General features: G+C 38.8%; 1 protein-coding gene across 1 annotated transcript in view; it reads left to right on the top strand.

The window, feature by feature from the left end:
• The window catches only part of SUCLG2 (succinate-CoA ligase GDP-forming subunit beta), a 253,427-nt gene that overhangs the window by 116,409 nt on the left and 115,758 nt on the right, over positions 1–21,260 (top strand). Inside the window, exons 3-6 of the mRNA XM_019757202.3 lie at positions 7,627–7,726; positions 8,661–8,751; positions 13,232–13,384; positions 15,626–15,715. Coding sequence (XP_019612761.2) covers positions 7,627–7,726; positions 8,661–8,751; positions 13,232–13,384; positions 15,626–15,715 — 434 coding nt within the window. The remainder of the gene's footprint in view (positions 1–7,626; positions 7,727–8,660; positions 8,752–13,231; positions 13,385–15,625; positions 15,716–21,260) is intronic.

The following is a 21,260-nucleotide window of genomic DNA, read 5'->3' as shown; positions in this document are numbered from 1 at the left end:
CTGAAAAGATAAAATGTTCCACCCATAATACTACTCCCTAGCCCCTTAAGATAACCTCAGTTTATAGTTTTAGTATTATCCGTTTAGATTTCATTATGACTATTCACAAATGTATTTATTTTTTAAAATATTAATCATTAAGTTGTGTTTGAAGCTTAGAGTGTATGTAGGCATTTTCCCAAGTTCATACATAAAGATATACTTAATCATGGTTAAGATGTATATTATATATATATATATATATAATATATATAATATATACAAATATTATATTATTTCATTATGTAGATATATAAAATTTATTTCCCAATCCCGAATGTCCAAATGCTGATGAACATTTTGGTTGTTTTCAGTGTTTCACTATTATAATTACTTTGCAGTGAAAATCCTTATTTCTGCAGTTGATTTTTATCAAAGATAGATTTCTCTACCGCACAGTTTTTTGTGAGCTTTGAGCACGTAGACCTCCTGTCTTAGGTCACACATTCCAGATGCTCCTTAAGCAGCATGAATTTCTCCGGAGCATGGAACAGTGCCCAGTCCTATTCCTTGATTGGCACTGGGCTCAGGAATCTGTGTGAGGGATTTTGAACGTTCTCAGCAATTGGGGAATCAGACATATAATGGGCCTGAGAGTGGATGTCTCTAAAGAGCAGAGGTGATTAGCAAGGTAAGGGCTCCTGCAAGGTGATCTCTGTGAGTGAGGAAAGGAGACTGCTGGGCGGCAGGGGCTGCAGCTCTGAGGACACAGGGGTCTCAGGTTTAGGATGAGGTTGTGCCTCACTGGAGAGTGTGTCCCCTCTGGAATAGATACTCTGCTGCAAAGGGAAAAGCTCTGTCACCAGGGGCTGAGCCACTCTGCTAGGGGAGCTGGGTCCTCTGAAAGGACGCACTCACGAGAAGCTGAGGGAATCTTCTTTGATGGTGGAGAGGGAGCAGCCTAAGGGAAACAGTGGTGTGGGCAGTAGATCCTGGGCAGCAGAATGAGGATGGTCACCAGACAGCGGAGCGGGCTCCAGACAGATTCCAACAGATTCCAGAAAGATGAGAGCATCTTTCACCAAAAGGAGGGCCAGTTAGAGGAAGTGACTTACGTAAGAGGAAATAGGGAAAAGATGAAGATTTCTAATCGAAAAGATGGGAGATCTCAGAATACTAGTAATATGACTGTGAAAGTGAAAGAAACATCTTTAAATATGGGTGCAATATTTGTGTTACATACATTTTAAATTTCAGAGTCATCCCTGTTGACTGAAGATAAAACCTTTGTGAGTTTATCTTCCCATATCAGTTCTGGGTATTGCCACGTTTTATTCCCATCTTGTTTGTCACTGGTCAAGATCAATCAGAGATCCCCTTTTATGTCCCTGTTATCAGGTAGTTTCCAGATGTCTGTTGCTAAAGGAGGGATTTGCCCTCGCCAGGATGTGTTCTCCAAGTCTCCCACAATTGTGTAAGCTTTAATTCCTACAGTTAATCCTTTATCCATAACTCAGAGTGTTGCTGCTTCTCTAATGGAACCTTGATTGGATGCGTCTTTGGTGTGAAAATCAGAACAAAAAAAGAAAAAAATTTTTTATAGCTGGTTTTCCTTTATCCTTCCCCTTCAAATGTACCACAAAATACAGTAGCAATGCTCGTGGTGTTCATAACTGCTTTTCATTTTCCATGCCTCTTTCTAGGATCTGCTGAAGTTACAAATGTTACACAGATCCCTTTATTAATGTATATCATTAATCCATCCTGCAATCTGTATTAAACACAGTAGATTTCTTTTGGAAATTTCTCCTAAAAAAAATTCTCATTTTTCATTTGCAAAAAGATTTGTTTAATATCTTATGGTTGCAATCTTATAGTACTAGAAATTCTTTGATTAACTATAGGTACCTTAATAAGATCACAGGGTACTTTTACCATTAGTGTTATGATGTTCTATCCTTAATTTTTCTTACAGAAATATATATTTTAATCTTATAGGCAAAATGTAAGATTGCTTTATTAGTACTAGACTATAGAAAGAGTAAGATATGACAACTGAATTGAGCCTGTCTGGAGGTAATTTTTATCTTGCTTTAAAATTTTTATTACCAACGAAGTGTGTATTAATGGTTATGAATGTAATTAACAACAGTGACAAAATCAGACGAGTAGGCTAATTTGTCATTATAGATTTTAATGAAGCCTATAATGCAGTAATAAATAAACAATATTTTAAAGAGTATGGCGATATGTAAAAACAATGATTTATGATACTTTAGGAATTTTTATAGGAACTAAAATTAAAATTTTTCTCTTGAAAACAAAAGCATGTTTTGTCTTGAGGTAATAATATTGTCTACTTTATAATCAGTAATCTGTTCAAAGTGGCATTTTCATATACCCACACTATCCAAATGAAGGAATTATTTTAGATAATAAGAAATTAATTGGCCACCATATTTACTAGGAAATTTAAGATTTAAGACTCACGTAAAAAGCCTTATCAGTAAAGGATTTCTTAATATGAAATAGTGTCTCCCTGGAAAACTTCCTGTTTGTGTCACAAAACCCTGGTCCTAGAGATGATCCTAGTTCCATCTTTGACTTATATTTGAAAATCACTGTTAGGTATGTGCAATTTTAATCTTTGGTGGGTAGCAGCAGTCTGATGGAGAGCCAAGTATCTCTAACCCTAATTCAGTCAAGAGATGTGACCAATAGTGAAACAGATTATTCTGATGTTTTGTATGTTTGAAATTCTCTATCCCAACATTGGTGAGCCCATGTGCGATATGTTGAAAGTTGAAATAATTGTTTTAGGCTCAGAGATGCCATTGGGTTTATGGAAAGAGCCACTACAGTGACCTACTCCCAGTGACCTAGTTACAATTTGAGGAAATAGGAATCAGTCCTCAAGAGATATTACAGTAATGACTGAAGATGGGTTATTCTCCAATTTTAAGTTTGGGTTCTGGGGTCATAATGAAAACGCAGAAGTTAGCTCATTTTCATTGGGAAATTGGCACTTAGGCTTCTAACTTGTCACCCTATAATTATGTGTTCTTTTTAAAGTTTCATTTTTCTCTAATATCTTTGACTCATCTTTTGCCTCACCCTCCCCTTTCTCCTTGCCTTATAGCAATAGGTAAACCTGAAATACATTTTAACTTTCTCAATTAAGAATTCTATCAAACCTCATGAAAGGTGGTCGCCATGCTAGCAATTATACCATGCAGTTGTACTGAAAACTGAATATTCCAATTTTGCTGCAGTCAGTGAACCGTAGAAATCATAGTTCCTCCAACAATTCCAATGGTATTGACTTGAAATCGATGACGATCATAGCAGTCGTCTCACTGCAATGTCAGTGTAAATTGTGCTGCATCCTGCGTTTAGAAAAGTAGTATATTTTTGAAGACAGCAATGCTGAATAAAAACCAGTTTGGTAACACAAATATTCATTTCATCACTAAACTGTTTAAAAAAGATAGTGGAAAATAGCTTCTTTTTATCAAGATTCTTGATAAACATTTTCAGATATTTACCATGGTCTATTTGCTTATGGTTCCAAACAATGTCATGTGGACAATATGTTGCATAAATATGCTGTCTGAATGGCATCTCGAAAAAAACAAAGTGAACCAACTTTACAAAGCTTGCCTAATTAAAAACATTTCTTATTTATTCTATATAGGTTATGCTTTCCTTAATGAATTTAATTTTTTTCCTTTTATGTTTAATAATGCTTCCAAGAATGTTAATTACCCAGCATGGGACTATTGGAGGACTATAAAATTTGCTATAAAACTGTATTATTATAATTAGAATAACATTTGTGGTAAAAAATGAGAGGAAATCACTTGAGAAAGCGTTATTTTAATGCAGCTAATAGAACTAAACAAGTCCAGGGTGTGGAATGTTTTTAGGCTTCCTAGATGGCTATAAATATTGTTCTCTTAACTGATAAGGTATTTGACAGTCTTACAGAAGTTTATCAAGTATGTCCCTTGCAGTGCTTTTTCTCCTAAAGTATGTATAAATGATAGTAAACAGGTTCCCATCAAACCTGAGTGGAAGGCTAGCCATGAACACTGCTGCTTATTAGAAACTTGCGAGGAAAGGAACAAAATACTAAAATGAATGCATTGCATAATATTTTGGCTACTGCATACAGACATAGTTAAGCGCAAGGAATTTGGAGGTATACAGACCTGGATTATAACACTCAGAGTCCAATAATATGGTTATCAATGTATAGATAGGTATAATCTGTTTCCATACAAAACCTATTACAGTAATTTTTTTTTTCTTTCCATCTCCTTTTAGCTTATTATCTTAAAATATGGTTAAGCCATTGTGGGGGCAGAGCCCCAGAAAGTAATTTCCAGGCTCTCGGCCTCACATAGACAGGTGCCTGGCTCAGGTAGTAAATGGCCATCAATGTGATTGGATGGCCATCAGCTGTGGCTAGTTGGCCGTCAGCTGTAACCAGTGAGCCATTGGCCACTAATATAACTGCTGTGGCTACACTAGCAGAAGGAGAGAAAGAATGGGGGCTAGCAAGAAGATGGTGGCTGGGCTGGCAAGTGTGGATCCAGCCTCCATTGAGAGTATAGTGCCACCAGAGAGAATATAGTGGTATGACTCCCCTACTTGTGGCTCCGTGGGTGTTCCTTTTTGGCCTCACCATGTCCTGCATCCTTGTGTGGGGAGCGGGAGCAGAGACCCCGCCAGCCGCCCCCCACCGGACGCCCTGCACGACAAATGGCGCAGCGAGCAGGGTCTCCCGCACGACAGCCATCTTATGTATTCAGACAAAAGCTGAGTGTTGTGTATGGGGTGTTCTTTTCTAATTCTGTTGGGGGCTAGGGCGGTAAGGTTAAAAAAGAAAAAGAAAAAAACCTCCCAAATGAATTTTTGGAGAAATCAGATCTTTAAATAAAATGGAAATAATGACATTAAGTGTGAATCGACTTGGTAAATACTGAATGAAAAGGCTAGATAGGATTTGGTCAGTAGGATTTGGTCACTTTACTTAATTTTTAGTACCTTGATTAAAAGAACCGCATATATCAAATTGCTGCATGTGAATTTCCCTCAAGATGAGAAAAACTCGCTTTACTTTGTGCTGCTAACCTTCTGTACTGATTAAGTACTGGAGATCTGACCAGAAGCGATGATTGTAGTGAACTTATTTTTGTACATGGATCATTTCCTTTCCCTTTTTCTATTTGCCTGACCTAATATATGTCTCCACAGTGTTGGAAGTGGTTGGTTAGACTACCAAATGGGTCACATGGAGTCCTTTGACATGACACATGGTCAAATAGTGACACACGTGATTGGCAAAGCTTCGTGGAGGCAACAGCTGTGTTTCTTGATGGTTAGTGCCTAAAGCTGATCAGTTGGCCTGTGTAGTGCCAACTAACAGTGACCAATTAGGTATTCTGTCTGGCTTTCAAGTTTTGCTGCTAGAAAGCTTGGAGAAGAAAGCATTTCTTTCTTCCGATGGCAAGGATATGAAAACTGCTAATGGCAATGGAATGCAGGTTATCCTTTTAAAAGAATTTGAAGAGATCACAATTAGAAATTTGAGTAGACAGGAAAAAATGTTTTTTCCACTTGATGTCTTAAAAAGAGATATAGGGAATATCTTCCTGTCTGCCACTATTTTGGCTGATTACAATGACGATAGCTATCGTAATTTGGCTATTTTTTAATGTGTTAGCTGTTGAGATAAGCGCCTTTTCTAACACTATAGATTAGTATGCCCATTTTACAGCCAGGCTGCTACTTTTCCCTTTCTGAGCCTCCGTCTCCTCTTCTGTACTACGAAAGTGACAGGCGGACTGGGAGATTGTAACTTGGGTCTGTTTAACTCCAAAGTCCTCGCTCATGTCACTGTCTTACATGCATTAGCCTAAGAATTCTGGTTTACGCAGTTCCTTTCCTGGTCAGTTTCTGATAATGAGTGGTCATCACAGCTTGTCTTCTACTCAGTTTGATGGAAAGCCATTTATAATAAGACTTGGTTTGACTGATGTTATGATGGTTCACATCAAGGGCAGAAACAATTGTTGGGGAGAGTATAGAGCACCACAAAGAAAGAGCGTTTGAGAGAAGGTGAGCCTGGTTTTCTGAGTATAAGCAAATACAGGAAAAAGGAGGACCAACAAATGAAGACGAGGAACTTTAAAAATCTTGTCTGCATCAGCTGGATTGACTGTCTTACCCAGTGCCTTCATAGTGTCATCCTTCTGTAGTGCCCAGTTCCTTCATGATAAAACCCTCTCTGGCTCACTCTGTACTTTGCCTGCTTGCTGCCTGCGAGTAACGAGAACATCAACAGTCATAGCCAACATAGCTCTCATGAATGGTGGCAGATACCAACAATTTATTTTTACCACCTCTGCTCAGGTGGAAATAATCCTTTTGAATCTTTACAATATACAAAGGTAATACATGAACTATTGATTGTGGCAATAGTCTTTCTTTAGTCATGAGTTTCAGGCACTTGAGATAAAGCAGTCACATGCATTTATCTCATTGAATTTTTAAAACAATCTTTATCATCATTTCACAATCAAGTAAACTGAGTTTCAGAGATATTAAGTAACTTGCCCAATGTTACACAGCTCAGTAAGGGTATATGGCTGGATTAACACCTAAGTCTTGGATTCTAAACCTGGTATGGTGAACCAGAAAACCATTAGAGCCTTATAGAAGATTGTCAGACTTAGTTCTCTGGTTTTAGACAACTATGAATCACGAGGATGCCAGCTATGGCCCGAAGGTGTATGGTTTATTAAACGTATTTGATTTGGGGGCTGCCTTTTTCTTTCTTTTTGGTGGTTGAGGAGGGGAGCTCTGCCGTTTGCTGAAGGCCCCATCTCTGTCACAGGACTGCTTCACACACCCAACTTCTCTGCCAGGCCCATAAAGATATCTGAGCTCACGACTCTGGTCTCAAAGGTCAAGATCAGACAGTTCATTCTTTCCTTGAGTGTGTTGAGAAAAGAGGATTCCACAACCACCTTCCCTGGGATGTTTTGTTACCCCACCAACATTTGAAAAATATTACTAGCTTTTAGTTGTAATCAGTTTCCTCCTCCCTACTCAACCCTATCAACAAATAGAACAACTGCTCAGAAAACTTAGTGTCCAGCAATGCAGTTATTACATTCTCTCTTTGCATCTTGTCTTTAAACCTTTCCGCCCAGTAATCCGGTCTTCCTTTGATCTCCCCGATGACTGACAGGTAGTTAGAGTCTCTGACTGGCAGAGCAGTGCCTCTGCTACATGGGAGTGTCATTACACAGGGAAGTTAACACCTCCAGCCTAGATTTCTTTAGCATCTTCTGACACTCAAAAGAGACAGGGAGCACACGCCTTGCTTTCCCTTGGGATAGTGGAGCATTAGATTCAACGGGTAGGAGAGATTTGAATATGCTTGATAAACAGCCATTGCATTTAGGCGCATTGATGTTTTTAGAAGTTCTTTATCGCCTTCATTTTCAAAGTTGGTTTGAGAGAGCTTTTACCACTTTTGGAAGTGATGTGTCATTACCACTTTCCTTGTGGCTTGTCGCTTAAAAAAAAATAAAAAGAATTTAAAATCAACTACCTATTCTGGATTTCCTTTTTCAGATGCAAAAGAAATTGTTTTAAAAGCCCAGATCTTAGCTGGAGGAAGAGGAAAAGGTATCTTCAGTAGTGGTTTGAAAGGAGGCGTTCATTTGACAAAAGAGTAAGTCTGGAGGTTTTAATTCCTTATCTATGGGCCAACCAGTTTGTGGAAGATCTTGCTCATTATTGAAAGCAGCACTGAGAGAGAGGGTTGGGATGGGGGTAGGAGCAGTAACTAGCAAACAGAGGAAACAAATTATAGGCTGATTCTGGCAATGCCCCGGTTTTTCTTCTGCTCCCATGAAAAGATTTATCTTCAGTCATTGTTGAAAACTTGACACTCTGTCTCTCCTAGACAATCAATGATTCATTAATTGTTGGAAACATACCACTTACAAGTTAAATACCACTTCCATAGTGTCACTTCCCCATTCAAGAACTACAATGGCTCCCCATTGCCAGTGGCATCAGTTGTCCTTCCTGTCTGATAGAGTCCACGTTTTCCTGTATCTGAGCCTACCTGTTCATCTTTAGATCCCAGGTCTCCAGCACTGAACACTTTTCCTCTCCTCTCAGGTCATATCCCTTTCCTTTCCTTACTTATTGTGATTCTTACCCTCAGCTTTATCCCCCTCATTGGCCAGTGCTTCCCAAATCATCCACTATCAAGTCTTTGTTATTCAACTCTTACCTAAATCGGTTATGCATCTCAGCCTTGTCTCTTTACTGTGGCTAATTTATTTGGGGGCAGAGGACAACAGAGGTAAGTTATCCTCCCTCGCTCTCTCCCTCTCTCCCTCCTTCTCTCTCTCTCTCCCTCCTTCCCTCCGTCCCTGCCTCCCTCCCTTCCATTTCTAGCTTTTTCTCTGTAAGACTGACACAGTGCTAGGCATATAGTAGGTATGAGCAGAAAGGCCCGTGGATTCTGGGCATGGAGGTGGTCCCTGGGCAGTGTGGACATGAGAATACAGTATGGACTCTGCTTTAAAATGATTTTCAACATAGATGTTGATTTTCTTTCCTTTCTTTCTCTCTTTTTTTTCTCTTTCTCTTAGCCCTAAAGTTGTGGGACAGCTGGCTAAACAGATGATTGGGTATAATCTAGCAACAAAACAAACTCCAAAAGAAGGTGTGAAAGTTAACAAGGTAATATGAACGCTTTTGGTCATTTTCTATGTATGTGTTTTTTAAAAATAATCATGTTTCAGTTTTGACAAAATCTAATGAAACAATTCACTTTGGCAATGCACCATTTTATTTTTAAACCACATGTAACCTGTTTAGTATGTGGTATAACTTTGAGGAGAAATAAAAAGATTCTATAATAGTAATATGATTAATTATCACCAGCATGTAATAAAAGTGGGTGGGGGTGAGTGAATGAAGCAATAGCTTTCTCTTTCAGAATGCAGACATCCTGTTAAAGCTGAAAGGGCGTGGTATGACACCTGTCATATTCAGTGAGGGATAGTCTCTGCTCCTACACAGCCCCACCCTCAGTCCCAGGTATCAGAATTACCTGTTGTGGTTGTTTTCTAAGTGCACCTATACCTTACTATGTTATATGTTGTATTAGTGAGGTCTGTTGGGGCACCCAAGTGTGTATAGGTACACACACACACACACACACACAGAAAATAAAGCCCAGAGCACCGTGGCCTACCTTGGCAGTGAACTTGTGAGGGACAGAGCTGAGGCCAGAATCTGACTCTCCCATTGGTCTGCTCACCTTTGCTGGGCCCCCCTCATGGATCGAGGCACCAGAACTGGCTACCTGATTTGCAGGATCCAGTGCGAAATGAAAACCTGAGGATCCTTGTTCAAATTTCAAGTGAGCTACAACAGGACATTAAATCAAGAGACCAAAAGTGTGGCCCTTCTGAGTATGGATGGGACCCTGTGCGATTACACAGGTCACACACCCCAGCCCTGGGAGGCACAGATGACGGGAAGGGCCCGTCAAAACAAGAATCATGGCCCAGCATTGCGGGCAGCATCTGTCTGCTCTGTTGCCACCACATCACAGAAGGCGATCTCTCCCAGTGTGCCATGCTTGGGGAAACTGAGGCTAGTTAGTACCACGAGAGTGTCTGTCCTGTTCCCAAAAAGGCCACTGAGCTGGAGGGAGATTGGAATATTGCAGTCATTAGCTCCTTCACTCTAAGAACACGAAGCCTTTGCAGTTGTTCAGGACGCACACTCACAAAACGGTTGTGGTTGTTTCCCTTTCCCACTGCCTCTCAGGTAAGTGCAACAACTGATTAAAACTCAAAAGTGTTGTTTTGCTAGGCCTGGCACAGTACTTTTATTTCTCTTTAAATCTGGTTATGAACCTTTACCTCTGTAACTTCTTCAAAATTTGTAAACAGAGGACATAATTAATACTTTGTTTGTAAGAATTCGTTGTTTTTTATGGACACATGCGTTTTTAGATTAGAGTTTGTGATACTTCTTAAAAGCATATAAAAATACTCAAGGAAGATTTACCCTATATAGACAGATAGGCATAAAATTAGTTTATAGATAGGTTCCTGAAACACTGGTCATAAAACACATTCTTGTAAATTAAGTCAGTGCCAGGAAACTACTAGAGTGATTTATTTTTAAGTAGCTTTTTTTCTGATTGCAAAAGTGATTAACATATGTAAAAAATTCCAGTAGTACAGAAATATAAAAATTAGAAAGTAAAAGTTCTTTGTATTCTCTCCACCCAGAAATAATTGTCATACATTGTTTTAGTTGTTTTTCTGTATAAAATGTGTATTACCGCACTTCTATAACAACAACATTTTATACAACTTTAAGGACCATGTATTTTTTCCTTATAGACTCTTGGACATCAGTTAGAAGTCCCAGATTATAGAAGCTTTAGATTTCTAAGTTTGTTTGAGAAGTTACTTCAACACATACACACATCTAAACACATTGGATATGTTTTTCTGAATCTGTGGCAATGTGTTTCTGGGTGTGTTCCTTGAGCTAGCAGAAGGGTTGGGGAGACAGTGTTATTCATCACGTGCCCCCTGGTCCAGTGCCAGTGATGGGAACTGCCATGAGGTGAGTTCACAAACTGAGAGGATACTTTTAATCTCACGTAGTCATTCTCGTGTTATATATAGTGTAGGCACTGCCACTCATCCAGAGACCACCATTTGAGTAACACAATATGAAAAAGAACACAAAAACATATTCAGTGGTCAAATTTAAGGAAAGTAAGTTAAAAAGCTTTCTGTACTAGAGGGCTCCAGAAAAAGGCTGCATTGATGAAATGCTTTGTGTCAGCCACAGATGAAACTTTTTTTGAAATATAATGCATTTAACTGAGTTTCTCCTGGGATGAGTTTTCATGGAGCCCATTAGTTCCTCTCTGTAACAACTTCTAAAATATTCTGACATGCTGGGTCATCGGAAGGCATAATAATGTTAAAAAAAAAAATGTCTTTATATAAAATTGCTTGGATTATCTATTGATAATCATCATTTCATGGGGATGGTTTCTTAAAGAATGATACATCATTTCTACCAAGCAGGAGCTGTTTGAGACAACAGCTGCTCTTTACAAATAGAAATTTGGTGGAATCCAGAGCACATCTGTCAACATTTTAGAAGAATAAGAATAAGACTCTTGAATGACACTTACCCTCAAAAGTTGTGATGTTGTGTTGCTTCTAAGAGTAACTATTGAAAGTCATTAAGTCTTGTTCACTAGACGAGCTCTGCATTAGAAAGTGAACTTGAAATCAGAAGGGTTCTAGATAATCCTAACAATGTATGCCAAGAAATATTACTTACATTCTCATGAGGCTCCAGTTGTGACAAAATAATTAATATGAAGCCCCTTGTAAAGTGTTTTATTTTTGACTGGTGATAAATTCCATAAAAGTTTGAAAAGGAGTTCTGTATTCATTACATTATAGCTTCTAGATCATCATGTATTTATCCCATTTCATGTGACTTAAGGCAGTGTTTTTGTGGAATGAGTTGCTAAAACCTAATGCTACTCAATCTAATGTTTTTTGTGAAACCTATTATTGAACTACTTCTAAGATAATCAGTGTAAGTCTTTCTATTATTTTGACTTCTAGTACTGATTATTTGTAAATGTTTTTATTTTCTTTTAAAAGTCATCCAAGACATCTTTTATCATTCTTGTTTTGAGTATAAGTTGGTACAGCCTCTCTCTCTCCAGGGCAATTTGAGAGTATTTACCAAATTTTTAAATATGAAGAGTCTAAAACCTAGCCATTTTACTTCTAGGTATCTTATGTACAGGGATAGTAAAACAAATGAACAAAGATACGTATATAAAAATAATCACCAGAATAACATTTTAGAAAAGTTGAAGCCCATATAAATTTAGGGACATGGCTAAATAAATATTGACATGTAGGTACCATATTGTCACAACGAAGAGAGAGAAACTTGGAGAGATGTCTGAGTTGTAGTATTAAGATTAAAAGCAAGAAGACAGGCAGATATTCAAGTATACGTCATGTGCCTGCTCGTGCAGGACCATTCAATGGCTGTTGTGCTTGCAGATGCATAGGAAAAAGGCCCAAAAGTTGATAGTGGTTTTTCCTGATAGGGTTGCTCTGCAGAGTGAGTAAGGTGGCACAGAGCGAAAGCACACCTGGCTGAGACCGTGAGTGGGGCACACGTCCTTCCACCCCACTCGCCTCTTGTGTATTCATGGTCCTGGCATGTGATCACATCCTCCCAGAGGAAGGGGCGACTTTTCTGATTATCTCAGAGGTTCCATGTCGTCTCATGAAAATGCTGACCACTGAGGCCCAGGAGGGCATATATGTGCAGCAGGGGGCTGCTTTCACTGTCTCCTGTTTACTGTGTTGCCCCTAAAATAAGTCCTACACCGAAAATAAGCCCAGTTAAGATCATCAGCCAGACGGACGCATTTAGTACGTTATGACGATGTTCCAGAAGAAGATGACATGATTGTATTTGAATAAATGTAGATTCTTGTACATGAAAAAAATAAGACAGCCCCTGAAAATACGGCCTAATGCATCTTTTGGAGCAAAAATTAATATAAAACCTGGTCTTATTTTTGGGGAAACATGGTATATACTTTTGGTATCACTTGCATTAATTTTGAACAAGGAAATATTATGTTTGTAATTTAAAACAAACTATAAATTGAAATAAAAGTACAGTGATCCAAGGGACAGAAGTATACAAATCTATGAGGCATACTGTAAAAATAATTCATCTTTGGCAACCAAGCTTGGTTTTCCACCAGTGCAATTTGAGAAAAATCAGTGTGATAATACATTTGTACTGATAATGTCTCAAATTAAAATTACAGCTGCTTCCCTGGAATTTTTCTTGGGTGTCAGGGTTCTCAAGGAAGAAAAAAAGATTCAAGTAGGAAGGTTTCTTGAGGCAAACCAATACCTGTCACTTGAACAAGTTAACAGGATCAATTAAGGAGGTGAAAATGGGCACCATGTACTGTGAGAGCAGAACTATCAAATCTCTGGAAGCTCACTCCCTGGGTTTAAAGAGCCTGAAAAGGAAGCCATTTGGCTTGTGTAGCAAGTTTGAATAGATTTCGAAATGGAAAGCAGTTTGATGCTGAATTAATTTGAGTTTACTGCTAATGTGGTAGGTGATGGTTGCTGAAGCCTTGAACATTTCCAGAGAAACCTACCTTGCAATTCTGATGGACCGGTCCTGCAACGGCCCTGTACTGGTGGGCAGCCCCCAAGGGGGCGTTGACATTGAAGAGGTGGCAGCTTCAAATCCAGAACTTATTTTTAAGGTACGTTTTGATTCCTGTCTGTGCTGTGTTCATCGATTGCTGTTATAGAAGCTATTAAATATTTAATGTGGAGTCTGAGCTGGTAGCAATACATCTCTTTCTGGAATTTAAGGCATGAAGATAGTGAGTTCTTTTTATTCCTGGGCATCCAGTGGAAAGTTGGTAGAACCAAGGTATTCACCATTCAAGGTTTTTTCTTTGCTTCTCCCTTCCCTCCCTTCCTTCTTTCCTCCTTCCTGCCTTTTCTCCCACACTCACTCTTTTCCATCAAACCTGCCTCAAGAATTAAGCAGTGGAAGAGGACTGGGACATTTCAATTTCCTCTTGTTACCTACTTAACAGCATGTGTGATCTAGAAAAATCTCTCTCGGGAGACCAGATGTGGACTGGAGACTGCCTTGGTGTCTCTCAACACTACTGATGTGAAATAGAAGCCTTCTAAGGTCCAGATTCTTTGTATCTTTCAAGCCTTTAAATCTTTTTCCTTTCATTAAGATTAGTTTCTAGTCAGAGATATCTGAGGTCACATACTAACTAGCCGGCCAGTTTCTCAATGTTTCTAAGCTTTATTTTTTGAATCAGTAAAATTAAAATTGGGGTAATGCCATTCCATAGAATTGTGAGGATGAAACAAGGTGGTGCATATAAAATGCACTGCACCTACTTCAGCTGTGGGAAGGAAAATCTAAGGAAAATATAAGGACTTCTGAGCTGTAATTCCAGTTTTTAATTCTGGGCTCTTCGTGTCAAAAAAATCACATTCAAAATTTCTAGCAGAAATACTATTTCATTTAGAAAGTGATTTTGTTTCCTTTCAAAAAGTGGGACATTCACTTCTTGAACCTCTTTGTGTAAAGTACTGATAATTTGGTTTGAAAATATTTTTGTCAATGTTATGTATTCAAGTTTACTGTCTTGGAAGTTAAATTGAGACTTTACAGGCTGGTTTGCGAATACAGGTTAACCCCGCTATTCAAAGGTAGAGTTTTCCTATGGAACCTTTTATAAGCCAAAATAGCATGAAGCAAAGAAGCTTTGCTAGGACACATCTTGCTAATGAGGCACAAAATAAATTAAGATGAAGCAGAGATTCTCACAAATACAGATCAAAGCTCTGGTGGCTTGATGCTGAGACGTTGAATGTGGTCCTTGGAGGAGGACTTGGCGGGACTCTCTTGGCTCAAGGTGCACTGCCTGTATTCACTTTTCTTTTTTTTTGTTTTCTTTTTTTTTTTTTTTTTTTTGGTAAAAGTGAAAGCGAAGTGGTGTAAAGCAAGCTTTCAGAAAGTGGGGATACCTGTAATACCCAGACATTTTCAAAATTAACATGACTTAGAACAAGCCATTCCACTACTCTGCCATAAGAAAAGCGACAATATGGCTGGATCCTGAGATTATCATAAGCGAACTAAGTCAGGCAGAAAAAGTCTAGAACCATATGACTTCATTCATATGTGGGATATAAAACTGGAAACAACAAAGGAACAAGACAAACAAACAAACAAACAAAACTCATAGACACAGACAATAGTTTAGTGGTTACCAGAGGGTAAGGGAGGATGGGGGTGGAAGAGGGTAAAGGGGGTCAAATATATGGTGGTGAACACACAATGCAATATATAGATGATGTAATACAGAATTGTACACTTGAAACCTATGTAATTTTACTAACCAATGTCACCCCAATATATTTAATTAAAAAAAAAGTCATTCCATTTGTTAAGAGAATGCATGAAATAATGTACACATATAAGCAGTGCTTAGTACCTAGGAGCAAATGGCACTTTGTAGAGCTAAGATATTCATAATTGTCATCATCAACAGAGTGTGTAAATCATAATAAGGTAATATTTAACCTATGTGACAAGCTCTAAACTGAATAGCAATATGAGGCAGGAAAACCTTCCTTTGGACGGCTTCCAAAGATGTCATAAAAATTTACTGCCTAAATATTCGTCAATGCCATCTGTATAGTAATTAAAAGTGAAAACTGGCATCCGATTGTCTTGTCAACATGCCACCCTGAAGAATTATATAGTTTTTGGAAAGGCTGTTTTATAGATGGTCTGCTAATTAAAACATACCCTATAGGCAGCTGCAGTAGACCCACTCAGAGATCTCTGGAAACGTGCCACACTTTAATTAGTCATTTGCAAATAAATATGAAGCATTTTTCTTTTGAGGTTGTAAGTCTTCTCACTTGACGATCTGAATTTTGTTTATTTGATTTGTTTTTACCAGGAGCAAATTGACATTATCGAAGGGATGCAGGACAGCCAAGCTCAGCGGATGGCAGAAAATCTAGGCTTCCTTGGGCCTTTGAAAAACCAGGTACTGGAGCGATTGGAGGCCAGTGTGTCTGACTTGTTTCAGACAACATTTGCGACCTTGCTTAATTGTCTCTAATGTTTGTGATGACCACAAAATAAGATTATTTGTTGTTTTATGTTATTTTTCCCTCTAGCTGTTTATGATAAAGAAAATATTTTCCTGGTGTTCCAAAAGAGGACATTTATTACGTGTGTGTATAAGAGATGTGTGCGAGTGTGTTTCACCTGCAGACACATTATGTATGTTAGTCTCTGTTTTTTCTGTAGCATTGCAGCTCCAGCCCGTGAATTACAAGAGGCAGCGTAGTGGCGAGAAGCACAGGCTGTGGACTCAGGCAGACCTGAGTTGGAATCCTGTACTGCTCCCCTGCACGTGTGTGATTCAGCCCATCTAGGGTCAGTTTCATCATCTGTAAAATGGGGATGATGAAATCCTAGCTGAGAGGGTCCGTGTGAGGACTGAGCACGCAGTTGTGTGAAAGTGCTATTCGTCCTCCTGAGAGGTCAGTTGTTATTGTTGTTAACAGTTCACTTTACTTAACTGATTGCTATTCTTTCATAGCTAATGACCATTTAAGATGTGTACTGAGGTGGCATGAAGGTGATATTTCACTGAAAAGAGCTTAAAATATGCCAATTTAGTAATTACATCCCTTGGTTTGAAAGACAGAAAAATTGGACTCAGAGTCATTAGGGGAGCATCTGTCTTGAACATCACAGTCCTGCAGTGCCCTTGGTCCAGCCCGCGCAGCCTCAGCGCACGTCTGCATGGCCAAGTGTCCTCGTCCCTCCGCTCAGTCAGAACAGTTCAGTGGCTATTTTTACCTCCTTCCTTACTGTGTGTGTGTGTGTGGGGGGGGGTGTGTGTGGGTGTGTGGGTGTGTGTTCCCCTAAGGCTCTGGGATGGTTACAGAGCATTTCCTGTAAGTTAGTTGGGCAGCATTCCTCCCACAAAACAGTCAATTTTCTTTTTGTCTTTACTTTTTCTGTTGATTGATTCTATTTCTAGAGGTTTAGGAGTGACAATAAGGCAAATCATAGAAAAGTGAAGCAGAATAAGTCTTGAGTATATATATATATGTTTAAATTCAGAGAAGAGAGCACGTATTTGAAGATGGGAGGAAAAGCTCCCTTGGAAAGCAAAAGATTCAGGAGGTCAAAGGGGACGGGTTCATCTGGGACTAAACCTCAGTGGGAGACATAAAGATTCGGGATTCAGGGGGCAATTAGAGGCACTGAGTCTGGCAAAGAGATGCCGAGGGGCAGGGGGTGATCTTCTGAAAGGAAGATAGGGGACGATTCCTGGGTCATGGCCACCATGGTTCGTTTTACCTCTTGAGAACGATGCCATAACTATATTATTTACTAAGAGGCTTCGTGTGTGTGGGTGATGGTCACCCAGCCACGCTCCCACAGGCATGTGTTCTCCCTGCTGTCCTCCGGTCAGCGCAGTGTGCTCAGCAATCCCGTTTCTGTTCTCCATGTCCCTTTGCACATCTGTATTTCTCTTCCTTGTGCAATCCTTGTTGCTGTATCCCAATCTGTGCCACAGCAGGGACTTTTCGACCTTCCTCACAGCAGAGTGCTTTGCAGATACATAAGTGCCCAAGAAATAGCCGTCACATGTGTGACCACGTGAGACGACACATGTACGATGTTCACGTGGAAGAGCTTCCTCAGGAGTTAGCGATAGATTGCTGTCAGGAGAATGAATTTGCTGACCACAGGGTTGAAAAGCTCAGGAGCTGAACATGGCAGAGAGTTCTAAAGCAGGCAGGAATAATATTACATTCATCAGAAGACACCCCCGACCCCAATATTATAAGAGAAAATTAAGAGTTATTTATAGCCGTTAAATGGCTAAATTATGTTTTCCCAGTGTCCCGAACACTCTAGGTTTTCAGTGAGTTAGCTACAGAAGGAAGGTGAACATGCACGTTCTCAGGTGTCATTCCTAGCTAATTGTCATGGTATTTTTAGCTTATGTCAAGGAAAGGACAGACATTTTTTCATTCATATTTTTTCTTCTTTCATTGCTGACTACATACAAGGCTTTAAATCTTCATTTGCTCAGCAAAATTGGAGTGAACACTGAGTTGGTGCTGGGCCCTGGGGAACAAAGACGAAGAGTGATGGCCATTCTTCTTCAGGGGCTCACAGAGCAGTGGAGGTCAGCGCACTGGCAGTGGTTATAGGAAGAGAATATGTGAAGGGGAGAGAGAAAGAGGGCGATCTCAAATGCAGATGTGTTAGAATTTGTTCATTAGGGACCCTGGTTATATTTGTACAGTAGAAGATGGAATATATGGCACAGGTACTAAGGAATACTACACTGGGGTTGTAGATTTGGGAATTTCTGTTTTATGATGCTTCCTGAAGCCATGGGGATTGGTGAAATGCTCTGGAAAGCCAGTGGAGGAGGCACCTGAGAAGAGAAATCATTTTAAATGATCCAGATTACCAATTTATGATTCTTTGATAAAGAAATGTTATCTTAGAGGTCCCTTAGATTCAGTATGACTTTGAAACTTATTTAATTTTCATTCTAGGATGGAGTTTAGGCATTTGGAGGTACCTCACTCATGGATGAACCACATGTAAAGTAACTATCTTGTAGATTTAATATCTTTCCTGTGACTCATGCCTGTTATCTCTAAAATGAGACGTAAGGTTTAATAAAAATAAATACCATCTTGCATAAAAACTAGCAACTATGTGTTCCTGATAAAAATCTACTTCCGCAAGAATTGGTTGAAAAGACTAAAGCAGAAAAATTGAATATGACTCAAAATTCAAGTTTCTCAACTGTGTCTTAGTTATGATCTATGCTACTAATTTCTGAAAACACTGGCACCATGACTTGTCAACATGTGCCTGTAGGATTGAAGCTGATGGAATGATCCAGACATCGCTAGGCATGGTTTGTACCTTTGTCTAGCTTTAGGAACCACATGTGAACACTGATAATATTAGTTTCTGGAATGCAAGAAGAGTATTTAAAATTGTTTAACCTGTTAAAATATTTTGAAGATACTTCTAAATTGTCAGGGTTTCCAGCATATGGCCTGAAGGATATTTGATTTTAGGCATTTTAATTTCTTTAATTGCTTAACAACCTTAAAATAACTAATTGGTTAAAAAGCAGGAAAGAAAACAGTTTTTCTCTACGGTGTGGTTATGCACTGAGGGAGCAGGTAGCAGTAGTCAACTGGCTGCTTGTTAATTACCCAGAAGAATGTTCCTTTGACAAGTGTTTATTGTTTAAATTGGAACACATCTAGAAAGCAGGGCAGCTACCTCAACTTGCCACAGGCCCTGCCCTTCCCTTTAATTACACCTGCTTGATGGACACATTCCCTGCCCCACCCCTGCAGTCATTAGCCTGTAGCCTCTGGAACGAGGCAGTTGGGCCCCCAAGCCAGGCTGGTTCTCCCATGCAGGTCTTACAACACAGATCTAATCATGTCAGCCTGCTCAAAACCTGTTTATAGGTTGTCTTTGTACAAGAATAAACAATTATAATAGCGAATACCTCCCTAATGCAAGGTTAATGTGTAATTACAGTGACATTAATGTGCAGAAAATTCAGGCTTTGTGTTAAGTGAGGTTGATACAGGCTTAAGAAGTTTGGAAGCAACCCAGCCACTCATTGACAGATGAGTGGATAAACCAAATGTGGTAGATACATAACATGGAAATTTGGGGAAGGTTCTGATATGTGCTGCAGTATGGATGAGCCTTCGACATTGTGCTAAGTGAAATCAACCAGTCACAAAAAGACAAATTAGTATGATTCCATTTATATGAAGAATCTAGAATAGTAAAAATCATATGACAAAAAGTAGAGTGGTGGTTGTCAGCCTGGGGGCGGGGAGAATGGGTATAGAGTTTCAGTTTTGCAGGATGAAAACATTTCTGGAGCTTGGTTGCACAAAAATGTAAATACGATTGAAATGTAAATATAATTGACACTGCTGAACTGTATGCTTAAAAATGATTGAGATGTGAGTTGTACATTATGCGCATATTTTTAAAAAGCAAGTTTTAAAGTAGCTGGGGTAAGATCTTCTATATGTATGCACCCAGAAGTTATTTCTGTAATGTAGTTTCTCCTTACTACAAGTTACTCATTAATTCAGCCGTTGTTTATTGAGCGTGACTCTGCAGAGGCTGTGTAAGCACAGTCATGGCGTCCAGGACACACGCGTGCGTCTCATGCACTCACAGTACAAGCTCATATCGATGACCTAGAAAATCCCTCAACGTACAAAAATATTCAACAGTGTGTTACTTATCAGCTTTGCACTATAACTCAAATAAAATCTGTTTGGGTTTTTATAAAAAAGTAAACATTAAATATAGGAAATCTTAAAGAGTATTTGAAGAAATAATGGGAGGATTGTTTTAACACTCTCAGAGTGGGACCAGCCTTTGTAAAGTCTGACAAAAAGTCAGAAGCTATAAAAGAAAAGAATGACATTATTATAAAATTCCCATGTGGCAGAAGTGACAAAAACATGGACAAAAGATAAATGTTAAAAGAGGAAAATATTTGCAATTGAAATGAGATAAAGAGCTAATTCCCCTCATGTAAAAACACCTCTTATAAAGTAATAAGAAAAAGACTAAAACCTCAACAGAAAATGGGCAAAATTCACAGAAAAGGAAATACAAATGTTTCTTAAGCTCATAGAATAATTCTCAAATTCATTCCTTAATAAGAGCAATTCAAGTTAAAACTGTATATAAAATCCCCATTTTCCCCCTAGCTCACTGGCAAAGATCCAGTTAGCCGATGATCGTGAGGGGAACAACAGTCTCCATGATCCTGGTTTGTGAGAAGGGAGATTAGTGACAACTTCTACTGTAAGAACAATTTACGATAATGTTTATTACTAAAATGCTCACCCCCCCCTTTTTGCTCCACTCCTGGAAATTTATCCTGCAGATGTTTAATCGCATGTATGATACGCATACAGAAATAAGGAAGGCACCATTTGAAGGAATGTCAAGTATTAGAAACCAAAGGCTATTATTAAAAAGACAGGTTAAATGAGTTATGATACTTTATGATGCAGCCATTTAAAAGGTTAAGATAGCTCTATTTATGTTGCTGATGAAGGCTCTCTAAAATCTATTAAGTAAAGAAAGAAGGAATAGAACCAAATTTGGTTTTTTAAAAAAGATGAATGAAGAATATGCATACCACTTGCATATGCATAGAATATCTCTCAATTTAGCACCAACTAGTAAGGTGGCCACTGCAGGAGTTGATATGGGGACCTGGTGGCTGTGCAGTTTGGTGAAGATTCAGAGGGAGACCCTTGTGGCTTTGGGAATTTTGTATCATGTACATGTATTATCTAGCCTGAAAAAAATTAATGTTAAAAAATATTTAGTCTTACTCATTATGTACATTTGTTTATGTGCACTGGGTTTCAAATTAGGATTTAAGGAAGTTCACAAATATGTATCCATATATATTTCACAAATATATATATCTATATATAGTTCATATATATATATATAATAAATTAAGATAACAT

Source organism: Rhinolophus sinicus, chromosome 5 (assembly GCF_057876585.1).
Source record: "Rhinolophus sinicus isolate RSI-liver-muscle chromosome 5, RSI-T2T, whole genome shotgun sequence".
Classification (NCBI taxonomy): domain Eukaryota; kingdom Metazoa; phylum Chordata; class Mammalia; order Chiroptera; family Rhinolophidae; genus Rhinolophus; species Rhinolophus sinicus.
This window is presented reverse-complemented; position numbering and strand designations above follow the sequence as displayed.